The sequence below is a fragment of the Solea senegalensis genome, linkage group LG3, assembly GCF_019176455.1.
Source record: "Solea senegalensis isolate Sse05_10M linkage group LG3, IFAPA_SoseM_1, whole genome shotgun sequence".
In the NCBI taxonomy this organism is placed as follows: Eukaryota; Metazoa; Chordata; class Actinopteri; order Pleuronectiformes; family Soleidae; genus Solea; species Solea senegalensis.
In genome coordinates, this window is record NC_058023.1 from 10,284,744 (window position 1) to 10,307,772 (window position 23,029).

The 23,029-nt window shown below is 40.4% G+C and overlaps 1 protein-coding gene across 2 annotated transcripts in view; it reads right to left on the minus strand.

Moving 5' to 3' along the window:
- Positions 1–1,157: 1,157 nt before the first annotated feature.
- The window catches only part of stim2b (stromal interaction molecule 2b), a 36,364-nt gene continuing 14,492 nt past the window's right edge, over positions 1,158–23,029 (minus strand). The window contains exons 2-12 of one of the 2 annotated variants that reach the window (XM_044021279.1): positions 18,181–18,311; positions 10,713–10,824; positions 8,736–8,847; positions 7,105–7,220; positions 6,832–7,009; positions 6,533–6,710; positions 5,647–5,808; positions 5,330–5,430; positions 4,552–4,790; positions 4,285–4,474; positions 1,158–3,719 (exon numbers count right to left, since the gene is read on the minus strand). In XM_044021279.1, the coding sequence (XP_043877214.1) occupies positions 3,095–3,719; positions 4,285–4,474; positions 4,552–4,790; positions 5,330–5,430; positions 5,647–5,808; positions 6,533–6,710; positions 6,832–7,009; positions 7,105–7,220; positions 8,736–8,847; positions 10,713–10,824; positions 18,181–18,311 (2,144 nt within the window). In that variant the 3' untranslated portion in view covers positions 1,158–3,094. Of the gene's footprint in view, positions 3,720–4,230; positions 4,475–4,551; positions 4,791–5,329; positions 5,431–5,646; positions 5,809–6,532; positions 6,711–6,831; positions 7,010–7,104; positions 7,221–8,735; positions 8,848–10,712; positions 10,825–18,180; positions 18,312–23,029 lie in introns of both variants that reach the window. The other variant, XM_044021278.1, reaches the window with a different exon arrangement.

Genomic DNA, 23,029 nt, shown 5'->3' on the forward strand with positions numbered 1-23,029 from the left:
ATAGTATGTCGTCCAAAATGGCACCAAAATGGCACCAAAATGTCATAGTATAGTATGTCGTCAAAAATGGCACCAAAACGTCATATTATAGTATCTCGTCCAAAATGGCTAGCATACTATGGCATTTGGACCACACATGGCGCAGGAATCAAACTGAACAATGCCGAACTACAGATCTGATAAAAAGACTTAACAAAAAATCCTAATATAAATCATTGTACAATTTGGATGCTGAGGTGTAAAAATGTAACACACTGTATCTGTCCACACATCCACTAAGTTTGTGTCATCAGGGAGTGGCTGATGTGGCTGTTTTCTCTGATGCTTTGCTGACACCGTGTGGCCCTTACTGTAACTGCAGATGTGTCTGTGAGGCAGCAGCATCAGTCGTCATTGATGCGAGAGGCTAGAATTTGTTGTTGTGTACAGTTGAGCCCAAACAGCTCATTCATCACTGCAAGACATCGCCACTCCTCTGTGGGTGAGGTAAATTGATGAATCCTCAAAACAAGTTACATCACGTTCCCATGGTATTGATAAAGCAATAATACATTCTTTTCTTCTGTGCATCACATTTTCCACACTGTGAAGACAAATGTGGTGTCAGGACGATCTTCTTACCTACATTTCTGCTCTCCGAGACGGGTTGTGGGTCTTCATCCTGGACCTGGCCATTACCACCAGGTCTGTACTGGAAAAAAAAAATGTAAATGCCACACTTCCCATGATGCAACTCTTCCTGTTAGGTGCATGTATTGGTCAGATTTTTTTTTTTTCCAAAAGGCACTATCCCCAGTTTGAGCTGCTGAGGAACATTTACAAAGAACTGAAATCAGTGTGGCAAACATGACTCTGAAACATCTCGAATGATTCCATTTATTTTTTTTTTAATAATTCTACAGTATATAAATATTCACACACAAAATGTTCTAAAAAAAAGCCCCTAGTGTTTCGTAAACATTCGTTTTCCCATCGTTTCGCAGGTCTGCCTTTAATTTCCTTCATTGTGTCCCAATGTAGATATATATATATATTTTTTTTTCTCCTTTCTTAAAAACAGAGGCCATTTGATCTTTACGTCATCTCACACCTCATGCATGGCCCCCCTGACGTTTTCCACTGCTGATGCTCTGGTCACATGATCACAACAAACCCCCCGTAAAGCATCAGTGGTGATGGTCAGGTCTAGGATGAACGTAAAAGAAGGCAAAGATCACAGTGTGAAAGCAGAAGCTTTTGACATCAGTGCACTCGGTGCAGGCCCAGAGGTGAGGAGAGGGACTGTATTGCGTGGGTCGGCTTCGAGCGTAGTGCATGGTGCGAACTCTTGGTGTTTCGATCAGATCAGGATCAAAAAGTTCCTCTTTCTTTTTTTTTTGTAATGTCTGTGAACATCAACGGCAGAGGCCACATCATCACAGTACAGTCTAGACACACACGCACACACATTTTCTTGTCATTTAAAAAAAAAAAGAAAAAAAGGTGACATGGCTGCAGCAGTCTTACGTGTCATGTGGCTCTCCACCTACAAACACAGTTACTTCTACACAATTTGACCGAAATCTGTTAGCGACACCAAGTGTTGCAGAGGGACGAGGGACTTTAAAACGAACACGTATGGAAATGGTACATCGTATGGCTACAGAACGCAGTTTGTCAAGTAACAACAGTAGATTAGGGCTGGGTCATACTTTCTGTGTCCATGGAGAGCCGCTTCACATTTCCACATGGTTCTGTGCGTGTGAATTTCAAGTTCTAATTCCATTTTAGAAGCAGCAATTTAGCACCAGGAATTCACAATCTTTGAGCCAGGAGTCACATATAGAACATCTGGCAATTTTACCTATGTTACCTTCTTCTTCGTAGTCTTTTTGTCCTTTTGAGTGGCCAAAAAGTGTTTTGTTGGACCAATGTTTGCATAATTATTAATCATCCAATTACAATTTTTGCATTTTTGTTCTCAGAAACTTGATAAATGTCGGCAAGTCACAAAAACTATTATTTTTTATTGAATATACCGTGTATAATTTAGATTGGAGAGGCAGACCGTTAATGCTGTCCAATAACTGTTTACTCAAACTTGACCACTGTATCATTTGTTGTTAATAAACAGTTAGACAGATAGAGTCGGACTCAAACTAGAGGCGGGCTCGCTTTTGTCCACGTAGGGTTCGCCAGATCGCAGAGGACGTCGGCAAATTATGAACATTTACATCAAGAGGACGTGAAGATAAGCGGACGCAGGAAGTATAACCCAGGCTGTAACAGGGGAAAATGACTGGTGGGGGTTAAATCTGCATATTCAATCAACTTTCTTCTGTTAAGACGAGTTTGTCGGGATCCCACCGATCTAAATCTAGAAGTAGAATTAAAATGCCAAAAAAATATACATATATATTTATATATATTATATTTTGAGATGACCATTGACAGCGACATTGAAAATGCATCAGATCGTTTTTGGCACGTCGTCTGACGTCGTGTGCTGCATTTTCACTGCTGCTGCCCATGAGTTCCTCTCATCTTTTATACCGTTATTTCATGTCCCAAACCAGGAAGCAGTAGTGCAACAAACTTTAAGCAAGATTTTTTTTTTTCTTTTTCCAAAAGATAATAATCAAATAGATGATTTAAGGACTCAAAACACTTTGCAGCGTGCAAAGATGAATATACTGAAGGGGAAGTAACTGTTAAGTAAATACTTTGGAAAAGGACAGCAAACATGACTCACCGGATAAATTTAGGAACTATGCCTTTAGACCTTTACACATAGTGGCTTTTTGGTTCAAACACAAAATAACATAAAAATAAGACAGAGGGTTTTTTTTGTCTGTTTGGATGACGACTGTTTGATTGACCTTTGCAGGTTTCCCTGTGAGGCTATGAGTGAACTAAAAAAAAAAGAAAAAGGTATTATTGAAAAATAAGGCTAGCAGTCTGGAGTGTTTAAAGGCATCCAGCCTGAGCTACATTCCATCTCTGACGAAAACAAAGAGAGAAAATGAAATGTTTTAGCTTTACAGTGATGTCCATTTTATTAGTATTCTGGCTAAAACAACTCCTTATTTCTCTCTCTCTCTCTTTCTCTCTCTTACTATTTTTTCTTTTTGAACAAGCTTTTCAGTTTAGAGGAGCGCTTTTTCTCTCCATTGTCGCTGGAGTCCTGGGAGGACGTGCTTTGGAGCTTGTACTCTCTTCCCGCGCTCCTGCCCTCCGAGTCCAGGGAGGTCAGAGATGGGAAGCGGCCCACGTTGGGCAGCATGCTGGCAGGCAGCTGACCGTAGCTGTAGGACTTCTCCAACATGCCGTTGTACGTGCCCTTTCCCGTCTGAGAGGTGATGACATTCCCCTGCGAGAAGATCGCGCTTTGGGACTCCGGGATCCTGCTGGTGAGGTCAGGAGAGCCTCTGTGTGCAAATGAGTGGTGCTCCAAGGCCGGGGAAGGCGAGGTGGAGGGCGGGCCCGAGGGTGTGGTGGCTGGAGTGGGCGGGAGAGGAGGAGGCGTGGAGTCCCTGAGACTGCCGCTGCTGCTGCTGCTGCTGGTGGTGGTGTGAATGGAAGCAGGAAGCTCTGGATTTTGGCTGAACATCAGCAGCTCCTCGCGGGAGATCTTGCGGTAGGGGGTCTCCAATCCCGGCGTGTCTGCGTTCTGCAGCTGCTTTCGACCCGTGGATGAGTTTAGAGAGTCTGTGTCAGAACAGCCCTCCTGAGCCAGTTCCCTAGTGGGAGGAAAGCAGATTCAATATTGGCCCAGATGATACAAAAAAAGAAAGAAAAAAGAATAGAAGTTAAATGTAAAAGGAAACAAAGAAAGAAATGTTTTTAGAACTGCATTGAAGAAGATTTTGTTTTTCCTAAAGTGCTTTTTATTCTGACTGCTACCACTGATTTAGCGGGTTTGCTGAATGATGTGGGTTTTTCAATCTTGGGCGCATGTCAGTAAATCTAGGATGACTTTAAGAGTATACCATAACCCTTCATCCAATCAGGAGCCAGAGCTCCGCTTAGAGGCGGTCCTTACTGCTGGTGAAGTTGGGCCTGATTCATAATTTGTGTCTGCGTCTCTGCAGAGGCCCAGCTGTTGTAAATGTCGTAATGCTGGTGTGCCACGTGTGCCTTACAGTAGAGGTAAATCATGCATCCTCCACACGCTAGATGACACCCAAAGAGAAAGGTTTACCATTTAACCCCAAGCTTCAAGCAAGTGGTGTAAATGTCTGGATAAAACACCTTTGAGTCCAAACTTTAAAACCATTCCGCAGCGTTCCGGCCACCGCTACATACCCCCTCCTATCCGAGCTGAACATGATATGTTCGTCGTCTGCCTCGGGGCGATAGGAGAGGGACGAGCTGGCCATGGACAGCAGGTCCGGGTCTGGAGACATCAGCGAGGACGGCGGGGAGCTCAGTAGGCTCCGGCGGGAACGACACATGCTGCTGTTGCGCGTAAGCGACGGCCGGATCAAAGTAGTTGCTGGGGGGAAGAAACGGCGAATTAGAGACGTCACATTACTGTTTCAATCAGTGATTAAGCACCGGCAGTTGGTTTACATGTGAACTGTGGAATGATGGGAGGCGTGTCCTCGTCCAGGTCATCCACTCCGCCCGCGATGGGGTACGGAGGCACGGAAACCCGCGGCATGACCACCCAGCTGTGGTCTGAGTAGAGACTGGCTGTGAGGCTCGGCAGCCCGGAGTTACTGACAACAGGGAAGCCACAAAGCTTCTCAATCTGCTGCCAGCGGTGGAGACGCTCCCTCAGGCACGCCGTTACCTCTGACAGGGCTTTCCTTTAAAAAAAAAGAAATAAATAAATAAAATTGAATGAGGAGAGAGTACTATACGTTTATCGTAACTGGCAAACATAAAGATGATCTCATTCCTGAGGCAAACCCAGTAAGACGCTGCCAGTTTTGGCAAATGAGCTGGATTGATGCTGGACTTGTTCCCGTTAAAAGAGTACACAGTACAGAATACTTTGCTTTGTTCTCTCCTTTATGCCATTTTCCTCCTGTTGTCTTGTTAAAGGCAGTAACTGGGATTATCCAGATGCCTTGAATGCAGTAAATATACCTTTATTATGATGATTATTTTTGCTATAAAATATTACCAAAGCCTTCACTTTGGCACTAGGTGTTATAGACACAGCATGCAGTCAATATACATCTCATAATATGTCCCATTCTAACGCGACCTAGTTTTTATTGCGACACATAGACCTCGTCTTGTAACGTTCAGCCCTAGGACGATGAGTTCACTTGCAGTCGTACACTCTGATGCTTAAGGCTTGCATTTAACATGCATGGTTGTGTGTGTGTGTTTTTCTTACTTGGCCTCCAGTATCTTGTGATCCACCTCATCGAGTGATGAACTGTGGGCTACGTGAAGAGTTCCAAACACAGAACTTCTCTTCTTTTTAATTTTCTCTGCCTGAAAGTGCAGAATAGTTCAACATTCTTGACATTTGACAATTTTTTTGGGGGGATGAACTGTCAAAATTAATTATGATTACATTTATAAATGCGACCCCTTTAAAAACAAACACTGTGGTTCAAGATGCATTTAAAATGATAGTATTACTGTACAGTCAATAGAAGCACGGATCTCTTTCCGCTGAGTACATATTAAGAAAGTAAAAGAGGGTACCTCATCTTTGGCGACACAGAGCTGAAACTCTGCGTTCTGTTTCTTGATGTTGTAGTACTGGACCTCCACCTCGTGCGTCAGCTGCAGCCACTTCTGCAGAGCTTCAGGCACCGAGCGCTCCGACTGCATCTCCTTCTCCGCTCGCTTCAGAGCCTTGCGCACCTTTGGGAGGAAGCACATAATAGACCAGGGCTTAGCAAAATCCCTATTCAAATATATAACTGGTTCTCTCATGATAAGGCAGGTCAAATACATTAAGTGACACATACTAGTTACACATTCAAAATGTGTACTTTGTTGCTGTGTAAAGACAAGTCCAGCCCTGCAGGGTATCTCATTAGCAAGAGCAAATGTATATCGAATAGAATATGCAAAAATAAAGAAAAAGTGCAATTTCAGGGAACTTCCTGTTTGCGTTCAAACCTTCTTTAAATTAGAAGGTTTAAGTTAATTTAAATTTATAATAATTTAATTTTAATTTAAATTCTTTAAATTAAGGAAATTATAATATACAAGGACTAGTTATGTGTGAAACTATGTACATGTATATGTACATGTGTGTCAATTATGGAACCAACTTGAAATTGTGTAAAACTCTTTTGGGGTTCAAAAAAAGTTTGAAATGTAAAATAATTACCTTGCCTCGCATACTTACAATGCGAATTGTACCTTGTATTATACTGGACAGGCAAAAAAAAGCCACGCGCTACAGCCTATACCTTTTTCAGTTTTTGGCACGATTGTTTTGAACGATCTCACCTTGTGTTTTACTTTCATATTTCAAACCTTTTCATATTATCATATTGGCAGTAAAAACACATTTCAGCCATTAAAGCTGGTGATGTAGCAGCAGTTTGCATTTGAACATCAGCACAGAGAAGCCTACCTGTACGAGCTCTTCCTCTGCATATTTGAGGCGACTCAGCTCACACTCGGCTCCCTCCCGCAGCTCTCGGAGCCGGTGAGCCTCCTTTTTGGCCCCGTGGATCTCGTCCCTCATTTTCTGCTCGAGGTTCTGTTTCTCCACAGCCACTGTCCGGTTCTCTTCCTGAGCTTTTTCTAGTCTGGGAGGCAAAAGGAAATCAAATTGAGACGCTTGAAAAATAAAATATGTAAAATTTTAGGTGAGTTAAACGTCACATTTTACGGCATGTGTTATCTTTTTTCTACTTTTGTTTGTCTTACCGACTCTGCAGGTCTAGGAGGCTTTGCTCAGCATTTTGTAGGCTGTCCAGATCCTTCATCATCTGAGAGATGTGCACCTTGCTGGACTTGTTTTGCACATAAGCAAACCAGCAGCCCCCCACACCGATCACTATGGAAACCATCAGGACAAAGTCTTTCATCCAGTTATGTTGTGGACCTGCGGCATGACAACACAGAGAGGGAAAGAATTAGTGAGTTTAATACTGGCATACTTCTGTGGTAGTGATGGTTCAGAATGCTGTGCATACTTACGGAGAGGAGGACCAAACAGCACAGCATCGAGCGCCTTCAGGTTCAGTTTTTGTTTATGCCGCGGGTCTAATATCTTCAGCTGAATCGACATAAATGACGGCTCATTTGCCGCTATTCTGAAATATGAACAGACAGGGCGGCGTTTAATACTGAACACTGCTCTTCATGTTGATATTCAGCGGGCATTAAAGTGGTCTGTTGTCGAGTTTTTTTTGTCTTTTGCATTGAAAAAGTTACATACATGTCACAAAGATTCAATGCTTTAATCCAGTGTGTACCATTTAGGAGGTTTTATAACCAGATGGAAAATTGTTTATTTAAGTGCATAATCACTTAAAGAAATATGTTTTGTTAGACTATCTGTATGGTCTTTAGGCAAGGGTCATGGGTCAGGTTTTAAACCTAAAGTTTACCAAGCAAAAGAGGTTTTACATCCTTTCTGATATGTGACGGTCACTGTAATTCTCTTACGCATTTGGTAAGGGGAGAGGCGGTGGACACGTCCTGCGCTGTGCACTGTAAAAAAAGAACCACCGTCAAAAGGACTGAGTCCTGGTTGCTTAACTGAACTGCCAGGTTAGAGTAGTAAATAGAGGACAGAGAGTTTACATTTGTCTGAGCTATGACCTTAGCAGTTACCAGTGTGTGTCAATGCGTGTGTCCTTGAATAAATAATGACAAATGTGACAGTTTGGTCCCCTTAGACAATGTGAGCACAGCTCCAAGTTAAGAAACCTCAACTCAAATAGATGTTTTAATTCTGACTGCTCCTAGCCACACTATAAATATGCGTATTACTGCTAAAAGTGCTCAAATCTGACTCAGAACTGCGGGTGTGAACCCACACAACTGCACACAGTCAGACACGAGACAAGCTCTCATGTGTACGCTGCCTATTTAACTTTGTGACACCACCGTGTCCTCGGTTTTTTTTTCCCCACAACAGGAGCCCACATACCACCACCATCTTGAATGGCTGAGACAACATGGCAGCCAGTGGAAACTGTACCCCTTTTGCTGTGACATCACTTCATGAGTCAGCGCCCCCGCGGAGGAATATGAAACCCCTCCATGACCCCTCTCCTGTCCACTCAGGCCGTACATGCTGTTTGCTGTGAGTCACATTCCACAAGTGTCCCACTGACTTCTGAGTTTCTTCTCAAATGTCAACTCCCTGATTACTATATTAACATTATAATCTTCATGGAGCTGTGCAAAGGAATTTGAGGAATATTTCGAGGAATATTTACGACACAGCAGATACGGTAAAGTCGGCCTCTTCACTCTGAATTTGTATTCAGAGTGTCAGGTTGGTTGCAGTTCACCTGATCTGGCCTTGAATAGAAATGCCTCAAAGCTCTCGGAAATCTCATTTCTTCCTGTGGTGCCTCGTTCAACCAGCAGTGGGCAGCATTAAACAGAACAAGGAAAACTAAAAGGGGCCTGTGGGTTTATTTGAAGATCAACATATTGCCTCTACTCAATAAAATAATGGTACTTGGAATACAGTATTTTTCATTATGGTGCACTATAATAAATCATTTTTTGTATTGATGGAGTGCTATTGATGCAGAGCAGGGATAATCTGCACAGGCTGTGTAGAACTCTTCCTGTTAGGGTGCTTTACTCACCGAGGTAAGGTGTTCCCTGTGACCCGGAAGTCCCGGAAGTTCTTCTCATACTGCGGCAGCTCCACTGACTCCCTCAGCCACTGCACAGTGTCCTCCATGGTCCAGTTGTGGACTGAAAAAGGTGGACAGAGGTATGTCATGACTTCTTTCTTTTTGAATCTTTTTCATCATTTGATGATACTGGTATGTTTTTATTTTGCAGAATGTTTTGACAAGTGTGACCTGGATATAATTAATGATGATTTGCACATTCAGATAAACTGTTGCGTTACTACTTGTCCATGCACCACACCAATGCATGATAGGCTAAGTGATGCCTTCTCTTTTCCAAAAGTAAATTTGTTTCTACTTTCTACATTCCCTCCTTTCCTTCCTGAATGGGAGGATTTAGGTCGCCCTTCCCATTAAGCTTCAATTCAATAATATTAAATGTCCAACAGACTTAAAACAAACGATGGAGCATTAAAATATCAACTACTCTATAAAGATATGAATTGTTTAAAATGCAGCCTTTGCAATTCGCTGATTGAGTCATTCCAAAACGTAATTTGAAAATGATCAACATATGTCAACCTGTCAAGCCAAATAACATTAAGGCGAGAAAAACCTCAACAGTTCACACACACACACAATGAGCAAGCACTTGGGGACAGTGAAGAGAAAAAAAAATAGAAAAAGAAAAGCCTCAAGAGTATGATCTGCTTCAGACAGTTGGGGGGAGAAGAGAAGATGGAGGAGACAAGAGAAGTGGTGAAAGAGGTGTGAGGAATATAGAAGAAAAGGGGAGAGAGAGAGAGGGAGAGAGAGAGAGAGAGAGAGAAGGTATAGTTGTTTTAACGTGTCTTTAATTGCACAAAAAGCAGAGAATTTGTTAGACGATTGGAACATGGGCAACAATTCAGAGTTCAGCTCTCTCTTTGTAGTTCTATTCATTCAATTATTAATTTGTTAATATTGATGCACCATTGCTGAATCAGCATCTCTCTGCTGTAGCTGGGGCGGCCAGTCTTTGTCCGATGGTTCACTGCGGGGTTGAACAAAAGATCCTCATGTTTTGTTCTCTTTGGCAAGACCTTATAGCTCCTACGGTTTTCGTTAAAGCCAGCAGTGTGCAACGTTTAGATTTTTTTGTGCAAAATTTTCTGTGTCGTTTGATGTTATTATTCTGCCTGTACAAGATGTGATGTTCATCAAATACTAATGAGCACTATGAGACCTGACGGATGGCGCATTTGTGTGTATACAGCAGTCAAACTGCTGATTGCTGACCCAATTTTTTTGAGCAATAAAACTCATTTTCTTTTCATGTGTGCTTCTTGGTGTTCACAGTCCTACTTACTCACTTACTCGACATGAAATGAATCGCTTCCCGTGTGCAGTGATGGAATACTGACAGGGGACATGAGATCGAAACACCGCTATACCGAGAAACACAGAGAGTCGTGTGGAGCAGATAAACTTGATCAGCGTTGTGTGAACTAATTTGACAATGGTTTGGATATAAGAGACATTTGTTTATATTTATATAAAAGTTAAACACTCCTTTAGCATTTTCTGTAACCCCTACGTATTGAAATAGGGAGGCAGTGAGTGAGGCGGAGTGAGCATCGCTATTTCCCCTCCCCTCCATTTTTACTTTTACTTGAAATAATTGCTTATATATTTTTAATATATCGGAATAATAACTATGATAATACATAACAAAACATTGTGCTATGAAAAGACAAGAAGGTTCTACTTAATCAATTTGTGTGTTTAAACGTTGCTTCTTTAGGTTGGTTTTACCCGTTTTATGTGCTATTCCATACGCATATACAATGTTTTTTATGTAAAATCATCTTAAATAATATGACACACACACCTCTAAAGGTCCTGGAAGCTAATGTGAAAAACTTCTTTAGTTTGATGTGTTTCTGGGGTACAAAAGAGTTACATGTTTGTCAAAGTCACTGATGCAAAGACAGTTCATTCTCTTACCTTCAGAGGTCTTCCAGCCCTTCCACAACTCTTCCACAGTGATGTGTTGGTCTTCATGGTGCAGGTTGCTATGTTTGTTGGTTTGCTGCTGCTTCATGTCTTCGATAATAAACTGGCAAAAAGAACAATACATATTACATATGGCATATTCCCAATATTTGGAAATCAAGACTTTTCTTGTGGGGATGTACAACGGCAACCTCCTGGTGACTGGGTTTTCAAGTGAGTCTGATCTGGAGTTTTGTCAATTTGTTTCATTTGAGCTCATGTTCCTAAATCAACATTACTTTATGTATTTAGCTAGTGTATGAAAGATGTGTAGGACATTATTGGATTTAAGGGACTTTGAACGTGACATGCTTGTTCAGAAAGTGCCAATCTCCTGGTATTTTCACATGCGAACATCAAGGGTTTATGGAGAATGGTCAGAAAAAGAGAAAATATTCAGTGAGCAGCAGTTAACGTTAAAAAATGTTGATCAGCCTGGAAATGATGATTCTCAAATGTCTTGTTTAGTCCACAAACCAAAATAATTCAGTTTCTAATGGTTTCTTTGTAATATGAAGCAAGGAAACCAGAAAATATTCACACTTGAGAAGCTTAAACAATCAGAAATCTTGTTTTGATCATGATAAAAGCTTCAAACCGATTAAACGATTATCAAAATAGTTGACGATTAATTTAGTAAGCAATAATAATTAATAATCGTTTCATCGAGTAATAGGCTCAGCTCTACTGAAGTGCTCCCTCATGAGACGTCTACTTGCGGACGGTGTGATGAAGCAGCTTTGCATATGGTCCAATGCTTTATCGGTCATATAAAATATGTGGGGAGCTGCATAAAAAGATAGGTCTTTGTGCGGCTGCCGTGACAACCTCTGTGGTTCAGAGTTCCGAGCAAGGCAGCTGTGATAATTACAAGTGTGTTTTGTAGCAATTTGAAAGGTGACAGACTTCCTGCATGAGAAACTGGTTTAATTTTATGCTTTAATGTAAAGACTGCAAAGACAACAAGATAGACAGGAGACTATTAGAAAATGTAGAATATGGCAAACAAAGACATAATTGTTCGCAATCAGATTCCAGATTTGGGGGTAGTTAGCTGAGTCTGTACCCATGAGCCCCTGCACTCAATAACAGTTGACTGTGACCAGTCTATCTGTACACATCTATAATTTACTGAAAGTTAGGCCATATATCACCTATTCATCATCAATAATCTTTTTTTTGTAACCCAGATATTTATCTCTATATTAATCAAATCCATGTGAAACCGCAGATTTTTAATGGTGCGTTCTAAATTTGGGACAAAAGGAATGCAGTACCTGGATTTGAGTTATGAAGCCCACTTTATTTATCACGCATGACAGCCAGGCTGCCACGGATGTGAAACCATCACTTGCTTGACAAAATCGCCCTCGTGCTTTCATTTTGAGGGTACGGAAATGCTTTGGTGAAGATGTTACTTTGCCCGAGATCAAAGAGGGTGTCTTTGCATAACAGTTCGCTCTATTAATAGGAATTAAACTGACCTCTACCGTGTTATTCTTAGAGCTGCAGAGGTCTGTGGGGTTTTTTTTTCTTAAAGTTTCCATTATTATGATAAACTTGTCTTTGAAATTGTTTTTGGTTTTATGCATCTGGGTTTTGATTAAGATTGAAATTCAACTACCTACTAAATTCGACTACCAGATACAAATGTCTATTTCTAGCTATTGTGCCAAATAAATGAGTTAGCAACTGAAACTAATTATTTATAATCAAATTGATGCAAACATGATAAAGATCATACAGTATTTACACTTCCTTCAGTGTGACACCGCCCCTCCCAGTGAACATGACACGCCTGCTTTTTTATGTTCACACCAGGAGACATTCTTCAGCCTAGTCTGGATAGTCAACAAGCAGCCTGTGTGGCAAGTGAGCTAAGAAAATAAAATCATTCATGTAAATTTGTATCTGCATCGATTGTACTAATAACGTACAAAATACTTAAAAATCAAAGAAGGTCACTGCAACAACATCCACCAAGAAACACCAGACATAGCAAATACTGAAACAAGGGATACAAACGATCATCTTGCAGACACTTGGTGTTGATTATGCAAGTTTAAAAACTGGAAAACAAGTTACAATAATGTTAGAATAAGGTTCAAACAATCAGGAGGTGAAATAAATGATCATCTTCTGAGAGATGATGAGAAAGTCTATTCTCATACAAAGCCACAACCCGAGCAGAAAAAAACCCAGCTGCTGTTGGATGTCCTCCGCTGTTGTGCGCTGTCGCACTGGTACAACGTCGCCATACATGTCTCGCTAACGTGGCCATTCGGCCATTTCCATGATTTAAAACCTAATTTTTAAACACTTACCAACTAATTAACCATCAACTCTGGTAAGGTGGTTAACAAACACATTTTCCTGAGTATCAACTCAGTCTTCATCAGCGCACATGTGAGAGAATACAAAAGGCAGCAGTTGCCTAAATAGACTAATCAAGTGAGTAGATCACATGATTACGTGTACTTGAGACGGTGATGGAGAGGTTCTCCCTCTCAATCCCTAGCTGGAGGATGTAAAAAAAATCTCCCTTGAAAAACAAGTCAACAAACAAATTGAAGAGGCCTCTCAGATTTCTCCTTTCTATAGCTACAGCAGAGATGCTCTATGAGCTTTCTCAATTCCCTCTCATCGTACTAAACTAAACATGACATGGGGTGGACATAGAACTCACATTCATACACAGAACAGCAATACCATCCTTCTCCATTAGGGCTGTCACTTTTTATCAGAAATCCAGCTACCCTTTCGAATTTGGGGGAAAGTTCAAATGTACAGCCTACAGGCCAATCAGTCTGAAGTAATTCCCGCGTGGGCCAGCAGATGTGCAGCTCAACTACATCCACTTTGAATCCATCAAAAAGATACTGTAAGACAGTGGTGTTATGTTATACTGAGGACTGGGATGAACTTCTTAACCTAAAGTTTTGCTGTGAAAATGAAGAACACAAGCAAACTAAACTATCTGAGATTGGACAATCACAAAGCGTGTGAAAAGCAGCAGGTGGGAGCACAGTATTTTTTAGATTCCACACAGTAGATGCGGAAGCAAGGAACTAATCTGCAGGCTCAACTGTTAGCTCCACCCAAGTGAAGCAGCAGACAATCTAGCTCAAGTGGCTAATGGTAAGTGTGGGGGATATCCGAAATGACTTTTCATGTAATATTTGATCAAACTTGGTTTTTGGAAGTGACAGCCCTACTTCCTGCTGTGACATGGCATGGGTTGAGTTGTTGCAGTTTTTCAAGTGATGTAACACGATCCAGCCAAGTGTCTGCTTGGCAGCGCGCAGCCCAACACCATAAGAAGAGGACATGCACCTGCCGTCCCCAGTGACTGTGCTCAGCAACAGACCACCAGACGTCATTCAAGACCCTGGACAGACAACTCCCAGACTCACGGAGTAATCACAGACAGGATTATGTCTAACAGGATAAAGCTGGATTTGATCCCTTCCAGTATGGTCAAATTACAGATGCGTTTTGGAAGACAGAAAGAAAAAGTTTCTCAGACTATAAATACACATCAAGAGGTCCACTATTCCTGTTTGTATTTATTTAGGCTGCTGTAGATAGGGAGGATGGGAGATCTGAGACCAGCTCCAGGGGCTGGCAAATACTTTTACACAACTCAAACCATCATTTACTCATGACAGAATTACACTGTGCAACTCGCAAACTGTCAAAATCTACCTTTTGCCCTCATCAAACCAATTGAATCTGACAAAGATCTACCGGCTCGCATCCCCCGAGGGACGTTCGTGTTCTGCTACGACTCTCCGCTCCAAATATCAACTTCAAAAACAGCCAAAGCCTTTTTGATCAACACACTGACTGACAACTCTTGTGATGCAACACGTCAGTAAATACTGTAGTTGTTAAGGGAAGTAAGAGAATTGAGGTTGGCCCAAACGCTTACTTGTTTGCTCTTACCGTCTCAACACCCATAGTAATTTCATATGCACTAGAATCTAGTCTTTGCATGCATGTGTGTGCGTGTGCGTGTGTAGGTGTGTGCGTGTGTGTGTGAGACATGTTACACATAGCAGCAGATCATCCAGTTTGTGGAAGTTAATCACATAATGATATGAGGCGGAGGCATTTTTATAGCTCTGGATTATTTTGCTGTGGTCACTCACATCAATGACTCATCAACCTCTAAATCATGTGTGTGGCGATACAAGCTGTAATACACAGGTCGGTTAATGTCCCTGTAACCAAGCAACACTGATTGTTGTTGAGTTACAGAGGAATTCTAATGGTTTTATACATTTCACCGACACCAGGAAACTCATACATGACCGATAAGGTTGGTTACTTTAAAGCATATGTCAACGACGGGATCATGATAGCTAAATCCATCATTTCTGTGGCAAATAATGGGGAAGGTGTTTTAGAGTTCCCAGGAAATAATACAACAAAAGCAAATGGCTCATTTATGGACATGATTTGCAAATCAATATACCCTGAAGACATGTGAAGCTTAAGTCACCTACGTTTTCTGCAAAGCAGCAAATAGTAATTTTTACTGAAAATAATAATTTTAATGTACAGTTTTTACAGCTTATGTACTTTTGTCCTTTATATCTTCCATCAATATGAATTTCCTTATGTGTAAAACTAAACCTGATACAAGCTAGTATCAGCATTGTATCAGCATGTTTACTTTTAATGTAACATTGTATATTGGTTGATTCATTGATATTGGATTTTTTTTATACATTAGTAACAACACAAACCCCAAAATATTAATGCTGGTCAGACTACGCAAAATATTTGTAACTATGTTGCTCAACATGCCCTCCCAAAATTGGACGAACATAACTCACGGTATAAGCGTCACTGCCGTGTATCTGCCCTACTTCTGTGACATGACCTCCTCATTACTACTCGCAGAGGTGTCTTTGAAATGCATGTCATGAAAAACTGGATATCCCGACCACAGCTTTATCATTTCAAATAAGACCATCAACTGGTCTCAGTCATCCTCTCAAATATAGAATGAGGGGGAAAAGCAGGAAGTACCACAGGGATTTTTGGTTAGCCAAGTCTAAGGTTTCAACCACATGGCATGGGGGTGAGCAGGTGATGACGATGTTGCCCCCAAAGGCCACACAAAGCGTGACGTATAACCTGACCCCTCAAGACACCTTACCCTCTCCAATATCTTTCAGTACTCATAACTGTGTCATTCATTTCAACTGCCATTAATAAGTGTGTGGGGGTTTTTTTATAAAAAAAACCCCCACACACATTAGATTTCCTAATTCCAATTCACAAGGTCCTTCAATTTCCAATGCTATACTATTTGACAATGATTCTTTTAAAGGTTGCTTTTCACAAAACCGATGCTGCAAATTGTGCAAAAATGTCCATGTCTCTAACCTGATGCATCATTAAAAAATAAGGTTCAAGCTCAAAATGTACTGGCGAGGAATGCGTCAGACAGTTTGAGGTAATTACCAATTTGTCCACAAGAGGGAGCGTTTTGAGCTCAGCTTGGCCTGCATCCATGCCCTCTTTGCTCATCAGAGGAAGACAAAAGTGATGTTATGTTGTTTTGCAACGACAATGGAGGACACAAACTGAACTGTCCTCCGAAGTGGACAATCAGGACACCAAAGCATCTGTAAAGTATTTCTGGTTAAGGTAATGAACACATCTGTAAACTCAGCTCATAGCTCCACTGATGCTGAATTTAGTTTGCTTTCCATCTCTTTGTTAGTCTCCTACAAGAAATCCTTGCTTTAACATTTCAACCAAGTCCTTCCAAGTAGTACATTTTAAAACTAGGCAAACAACTGCAGAGGAGAAAATCAGCTTCCTGTTTTACATTACAAGCCATTTTTATTCACACCAGCACACAAGAGGAATGGATACAAGTGTTAGTCGTATTAGTATGAATGCAGATTACTTTTGAAACAGAGCTGAAATGCTCATCTGGACATAGATCATTTTCAAATGAAAATGTAGTAGTGGGGGTGAAGCTGAATGCTACAGCCCTCTGGGGGCCTTTGGACATAGGGTCCAGCTCTTCAGAGAGCCGCTACTGCAAAGCTGCAGGGTATAAATGTTTCTCACACCAGTACTTCTCAGTCAGTAAAAAATGACTCCTGCTAGCACACGCTCACATACACTCACACACAGAAAATGTGAACAGAGTCCCGAGTGGTTTCTTTTGAAACTAAGAGGTCGTTGATTACCAAGAGACGCAGCAGGAGAGGCAGGTCAGAGAGCTCTCAGATGTCAGTCCTAGCTTGCTACTAACTCAAAAACCTGTCGCTTCTCTTGCCAGACTCCCCCTCCCACCCACAAGCACATACAAACACACAAACACACAAACATCCATGTCTAACTATATTCATGGGGACCCATCATTGATAAAATGTAATCCTAAACTCGAACATGAACCTATGAACATGAACTATTTGAACTTGTGGGGTCCAGAACTTGGTTCAGTTGTAGTAAGCTCTCGGTTTTGATCCCCATTATTATAGTTAAACACAAAAAACACAGAAACTACTTAATACGGGCACTTTAAGCTACTAATAACAAACTTAAGGACGCTCTCACGAAGGTCTGTTTTATGTTTGTGGATTAAAAGACTTATGGGACTCCAACATGATTTTGCATGTTCAGAGGTAAGTAAATGTAACTCCAGTGAGGCCCTCATGGGACTCATCAGAAAATGACAATGACAGGAACTACAGCTTAAAAATCAATCTTTTTCCAACAATATTAGCAAGTCAAAAAAGTATTTGCTTTTGTTAAAACAACAGATTAAGAGCCAAATTATTATGCCTGCACAAGGTTTGCAATAAATCTTTGTTCCTTGGGGTTGGGAGTAGAGGTTGAACTTTTACACGAGTGGTTCCCAACAAGCATACAAGAGTAGTTTCTTTTTTTTAAATCTCAGATTTACTATGAGAAACATTCACACCCCATCCTCATGTTGGACACTTAAATAGAGCTGCAACTAAGGATTATTTTCATAATCAATGAATCTGTCGATTATTATCTCGATTCATCGTTTGATCTATTAAGTATCAGAAAACTTAAAAAAAAATGTTGATTGGTGTTCGTCAAACCTGGAAATGATGACGTTCTCAAATGTAACAAATGTAATGTAATAACTTTTAATGATTTCTTTGTTATCCAGAGCAAAGAAATACTCACATTTAAGAACAATCGGAAGTCTTGTTTTAATCATGAAAAAAGCTTCAGACCGATTAATCGATTATCAATATAGTTGACGTTTAATTTAGAAATCGATTAATTGTTTCAGCTCTAAACTTAAACCTTAAAACCATCCACTTTGATTTACAGTAGCTATTGCTTAAAAGTCAAGACTTAGCCTGTGTCCTGTGTAAGCAACACCGCGAATAAGAAATACATTTATGAAGCTTACCTCAACACTTTCATTGACCTCTATTCCCCCGTCATTATCGTCATCCAGCTGTTTGTGGATGTGCCGCAGCGCCTCCAGGCTGAAGCGGTCGGCCTCGCTCATGCATGGCGGCATCACTATAAGACAGGGGTCTGTAGGGAAGCAAAAACACACAGGATAAAGGGGTTTGTTTTGGCCTTAATTTTGAAAAGAGACAGGAAATGAGGTAAGACAGAGAGGCAACTATGAGCCCTTAAACAAAGGGAACAGTAGCAGGATGAGAATGAATGACAGACACAATCCTTTACAAGTACGTATTGACTCGTTCACAAAGTTAAAAAAAATTATTCGTATTGTAATGTGCATCAAGCCTACACAGTAATAAACAACAATTTCAAACTCAGAAAGTTGGAGAAACCTTAAAAAACCCAACATGAGAGTCCAAGATGGGTGCCACTCGCGACCAATAAACCACTACTTTTGCAATTATTCTTATTTCTTTTAGACTAGGATAATTTGTCAGGATCATTTGCCGTAGTGTAAACAGAAACAACTAGACAGAGAGAATGAAACCACTGTGGCTTTGGAACTTCCACCAAATGAAACCTCCTTACATGGTTCAGTGTCACTGAAAAAAATAATGGATAATGGCTTGGACAAAGTGGCTGCAGTTAGAAAAGAGTAGAAAGACAGAAATTAAAATTGTTATCATAAAAATGTTTTGGTATAACAACACCAATCAGTTCTTTGAACTTTACCAAACCTAGCATACATTATACAACCTTACAGGAATTCCTCCCAACTGTGCACTGCACAAATACAGTCACTTCCATTTTTCAGCATAAATGCTCCAATGTATGTAATGTATATATATATATAGATATATATATAGATATGTAATGTGTGTATATATATATACACACACACACACATATACACATATATATAAACTATACATACTATATATACATATATAGACTATACGTCTATAATAAACCACTACTTTTGCACTTATTCTTATTTCTTTTTAGATTAAGTCAGTTGTACAATAGTACTGTTCAAAATTAAGTCAGTTGTACACATAGTACTGGGTCAAAACAGGAACAAACAATAGTTAATAGTCACTTTCAAACACATATAGTCATGTTTGAGTGTCTTAAAAACACACATGTAAAAAAACAAACCCATGCAGACACATGGATAACATGAAAACTTCACACAGAAAGGCCCCATGCGTTCCGTTATTTGCACCCTGAACAATCATGCTCTGAGGCACACGTGCTAACAAATTACAAATTATTTGGGGTCTAATCCATAGAAGGCAGCCCTTTCTCAGAGCAATGCAGTCTATTTGGTGCTCCCGCTGAACCCTGTCGTGTGCTGTTGTCAACCCAGCAGCTTCCCCCGGGCTTCCCTCCCTCTTGTTTCCCCTCCTCTGCCATCAGGGAAGTGAGCCTATTACTTCCAGCCTTCCAGGCAGTGGACGGTTTGAGATGGCCAGTTGCCAAATTGTCTCAGCAGAGCCACAAAACACAAACGCACACACACAGGCACACACAGATTTACACAACCACAGAAACAGTTACTTACACACACACACACCCAAAACCACATTTTATTAAGTCTCACTAGATACACAAGAACAACTTTCCAAAACTTTTAGCAGGTTGTGCTTTGATGTCATGATGTTCCCTCACCAAACATATGATCACACAACAACTAATATAGACACATCACCCACATAACAAGATAGCAGCATACACCAAATCATGTGTATTAACAGACACAATCTCCTTTTTTTAAGTAAAAGCGCTCTAGATTGACATTTTGGTCCAACTACAACTGGCAGTGAAAGCAAATAAATGTATTTCCTTACATTTTCCTCTATCCCCTACTTCACTTTCAGTTTTTATATTAAGAATTAACAAATCCCAAAAGCAAGAAAAGCAAAAAAGACAATTTTAATTATTTTAAAATGTTCTATCCAAAATAATTCCAGCTTTTATAATGACAACAATGACCTATAGAGTTGCCACTTGGCGACACTCAGAAGAAGCCAAATGAGCTGTTAGCCTGGACTTGTGCCTGGGCTAAGTTTGGAAAAGAAGACACTGGGAACGATGTCCGTGTCTAACGGAGACACCTGCACTGGCAAATGGCTTCAACTGGACAAAGCTCTGTAGTTAATGAAATAGGATCATTTACCGTAGTGTAAACAGAAACTAGACAGAGAGAATGAAACCACTGTGGCTTTGGAACTTCCACCAAATGAAACCTCCTTACATGAAATTTAAATTGTTATCATAAAAATGTTTTGGTATAACAACACCAATCAGTTCTTTGAACTCTACCAAACCTAGCATACATTATACAACCTCACAGGAATTCCTGTGCAATGCACAAATACAGTCCACTTCCATTTTTCAGCATAAATGCTACAAGAGACTATATACATATGTATATATATGTATACATACATATACATATATAGATATATATACATATATTTATATACATACATATACATATATTTATATATGTATATATATATACATACATTTACATATATAGACTAGATGGTTTTAAGTATTAAAATTCCTTTAACTTAATCTCGTTTTACCAGTGTCTGATGCGTCCCATCAAAAGGTTACATAATGCATTTGCTTGCCAGGGCAGTTTACATAGCCTACTGTTTGCATAGCATGCGTATCTATTTGCCTTGGTTATTTAAATAGGGAGAAAACTTACCTACTTCACTTGTGTTTTTACCTGCACTGTGTGGCCCAGTGTAACTTTTAATATCCGTTTTGCAGACTTCATTATTTAATTTCCACAAAACAGCTTTTGATGATGTTGATCATTTTTTTCCCCAGTTCTTTCGATATTAAGAGTGGCCTAATTCTGTTCTATGTGTACACAGAACCCTTCATGAAGCAACCTCTGAAGCTCATAAATGAAAAGACAATTCTTTGATTTAAAAAAAAATAAAAAAAAAAATCATCCTGTTTGACAGTGTTTGGGATGGCCCACCTGGTGTGTAATTCAAAAAATATGACAGCAAAAGCCTTTTCTTCCCAGGTGTCCCATTCTGGAGTGTGTCTTAGTACATTAAGAGGCACTAGCAAGCACTGCAATGAGGAGCCATGTGACAGGAAGTAGCTGTCAGTGACCCCCAGCATTCCGGGGGGACGCACACGAAAATCAAAACAGCTGGGACAAGCGGTCCCAAAAGATGACAAAATTGGAAAGCACTGGCTTATTTTTAGCCCGTCAGGCTTCCAGTTGTCAGGATGTAAAAGCTCAACAATGGCAGAGGTCTCCCTTTCCCAAACACACGCACACACAGATGTTAAGTACACTCTCCCAGCAGGAAGACACAAGCAGGAAAACCGTTGTACAGCAACACACTTTAGTTGTAACTTGTAAGTACGAGCTGTCACGGAGCAAGGCAGGTTTGGCTCAAAAGAATCTGATAGCAAAAGCATATTGCTGTCAGTTGCTTCCTTTAAAGTGAATTCCATCACTTCAAAGTAATACTGGCACAATGTACCCATGTCATTAAGATAGTTCTGTCTTTATTAATTTTTTTTATATTTTTACAAAACACTGTTAAGTAGGTGACAGGAGAAGCAGTAGAAGAGGTGTGTGGTGTGTGGTGTCTGACGTGTTCACTGGGACTTTTTGAAGGGAACTTTCTATAACCAGGTCCCTTGATACTGTTTTGAATGAATTTGGACAGATACAGATACAAAAATACACAAAGCTTTTTTATGTTTGAGGTATACATAAAATACAGGTGCACTGTTGTCCCTTACGGACCTCTTAGAAAACTACACAGCACAATATAAATTAAAGAAACTTTACCTAATTTCAGAAGATTTTCAAGAGGAGAAAACCGATTTATCTGCCGTGTACGCTGGCACTGTATCTCATCTTGAATCAGTTTCCTGTTGTCTGTCCTTTACGTCACAGAAAATCAAACAGCGAACAGCCAGGTGCACAGTGAGATGGATCATGTCGTGGTTTTGTATGTTTCGTACCTGCTGTACATGTTAAAAGTGATACAAATTAGATTGAGCATAGCTCTTGGGGTTGTTGTGTTGTCCAAAGGAAGACGCCACTGCCGCCGTAGGATTTCTGGCAACAGTACTGAAATCCATGAGTCGTTTCCTTCTACCAGGTCAAAGACCAAAGGAAATTTGCTGACAGCTAACATGTATTTGTCCGCGCTGTGATTGCTTTGAAGATCAGTTACACTTTTACATTATTTCTAGAAAGCATGTAAGCGGGGTGGAGTGGCTCAGTGGTTAAGACCGGTACCCTATGTGCGAAAAACATCATGGTCGCAATGGTCGCAAGTTCGATTCCATCCTCGCTGACTGTAATCAATTCCATTGTAAGTCGCTTTGGATAAAAGCGTCTGCTAAATGACATGTAATGTAATGTAAAACCACATCAGATTCCTTGACTGATAGATTGTGAAAAATGTTTGGATTTGGTTCTTGTGTGTTTCCTGTATCACATTTTCCAGCCCAGTTGGTTGCGCACTCTTAGACAACAAAGTAACTATCTATAACCCAAATACAAAGACATACAAATGGTGAGACATTTAGGCTACTGGAATAGAGCATTCTCATGTACACGAGTAATGCCAGACTGATGCATACCCTCATTTTATTATTATTTTATTTTATTTAACCTGTATTTAACCAGGTAAAAACCCATTGAGATCAAAATCCCTTTCCAAGGGTAACCTGGCAAAGAGGTCAGCAACATGTCACAATAAATATCATGATGAAATACATGGCAGCTCTACGCAAATACTGAACGTTCAGGCTTGAAAGGCTCTCACACCTGTGATGTGTTTTAA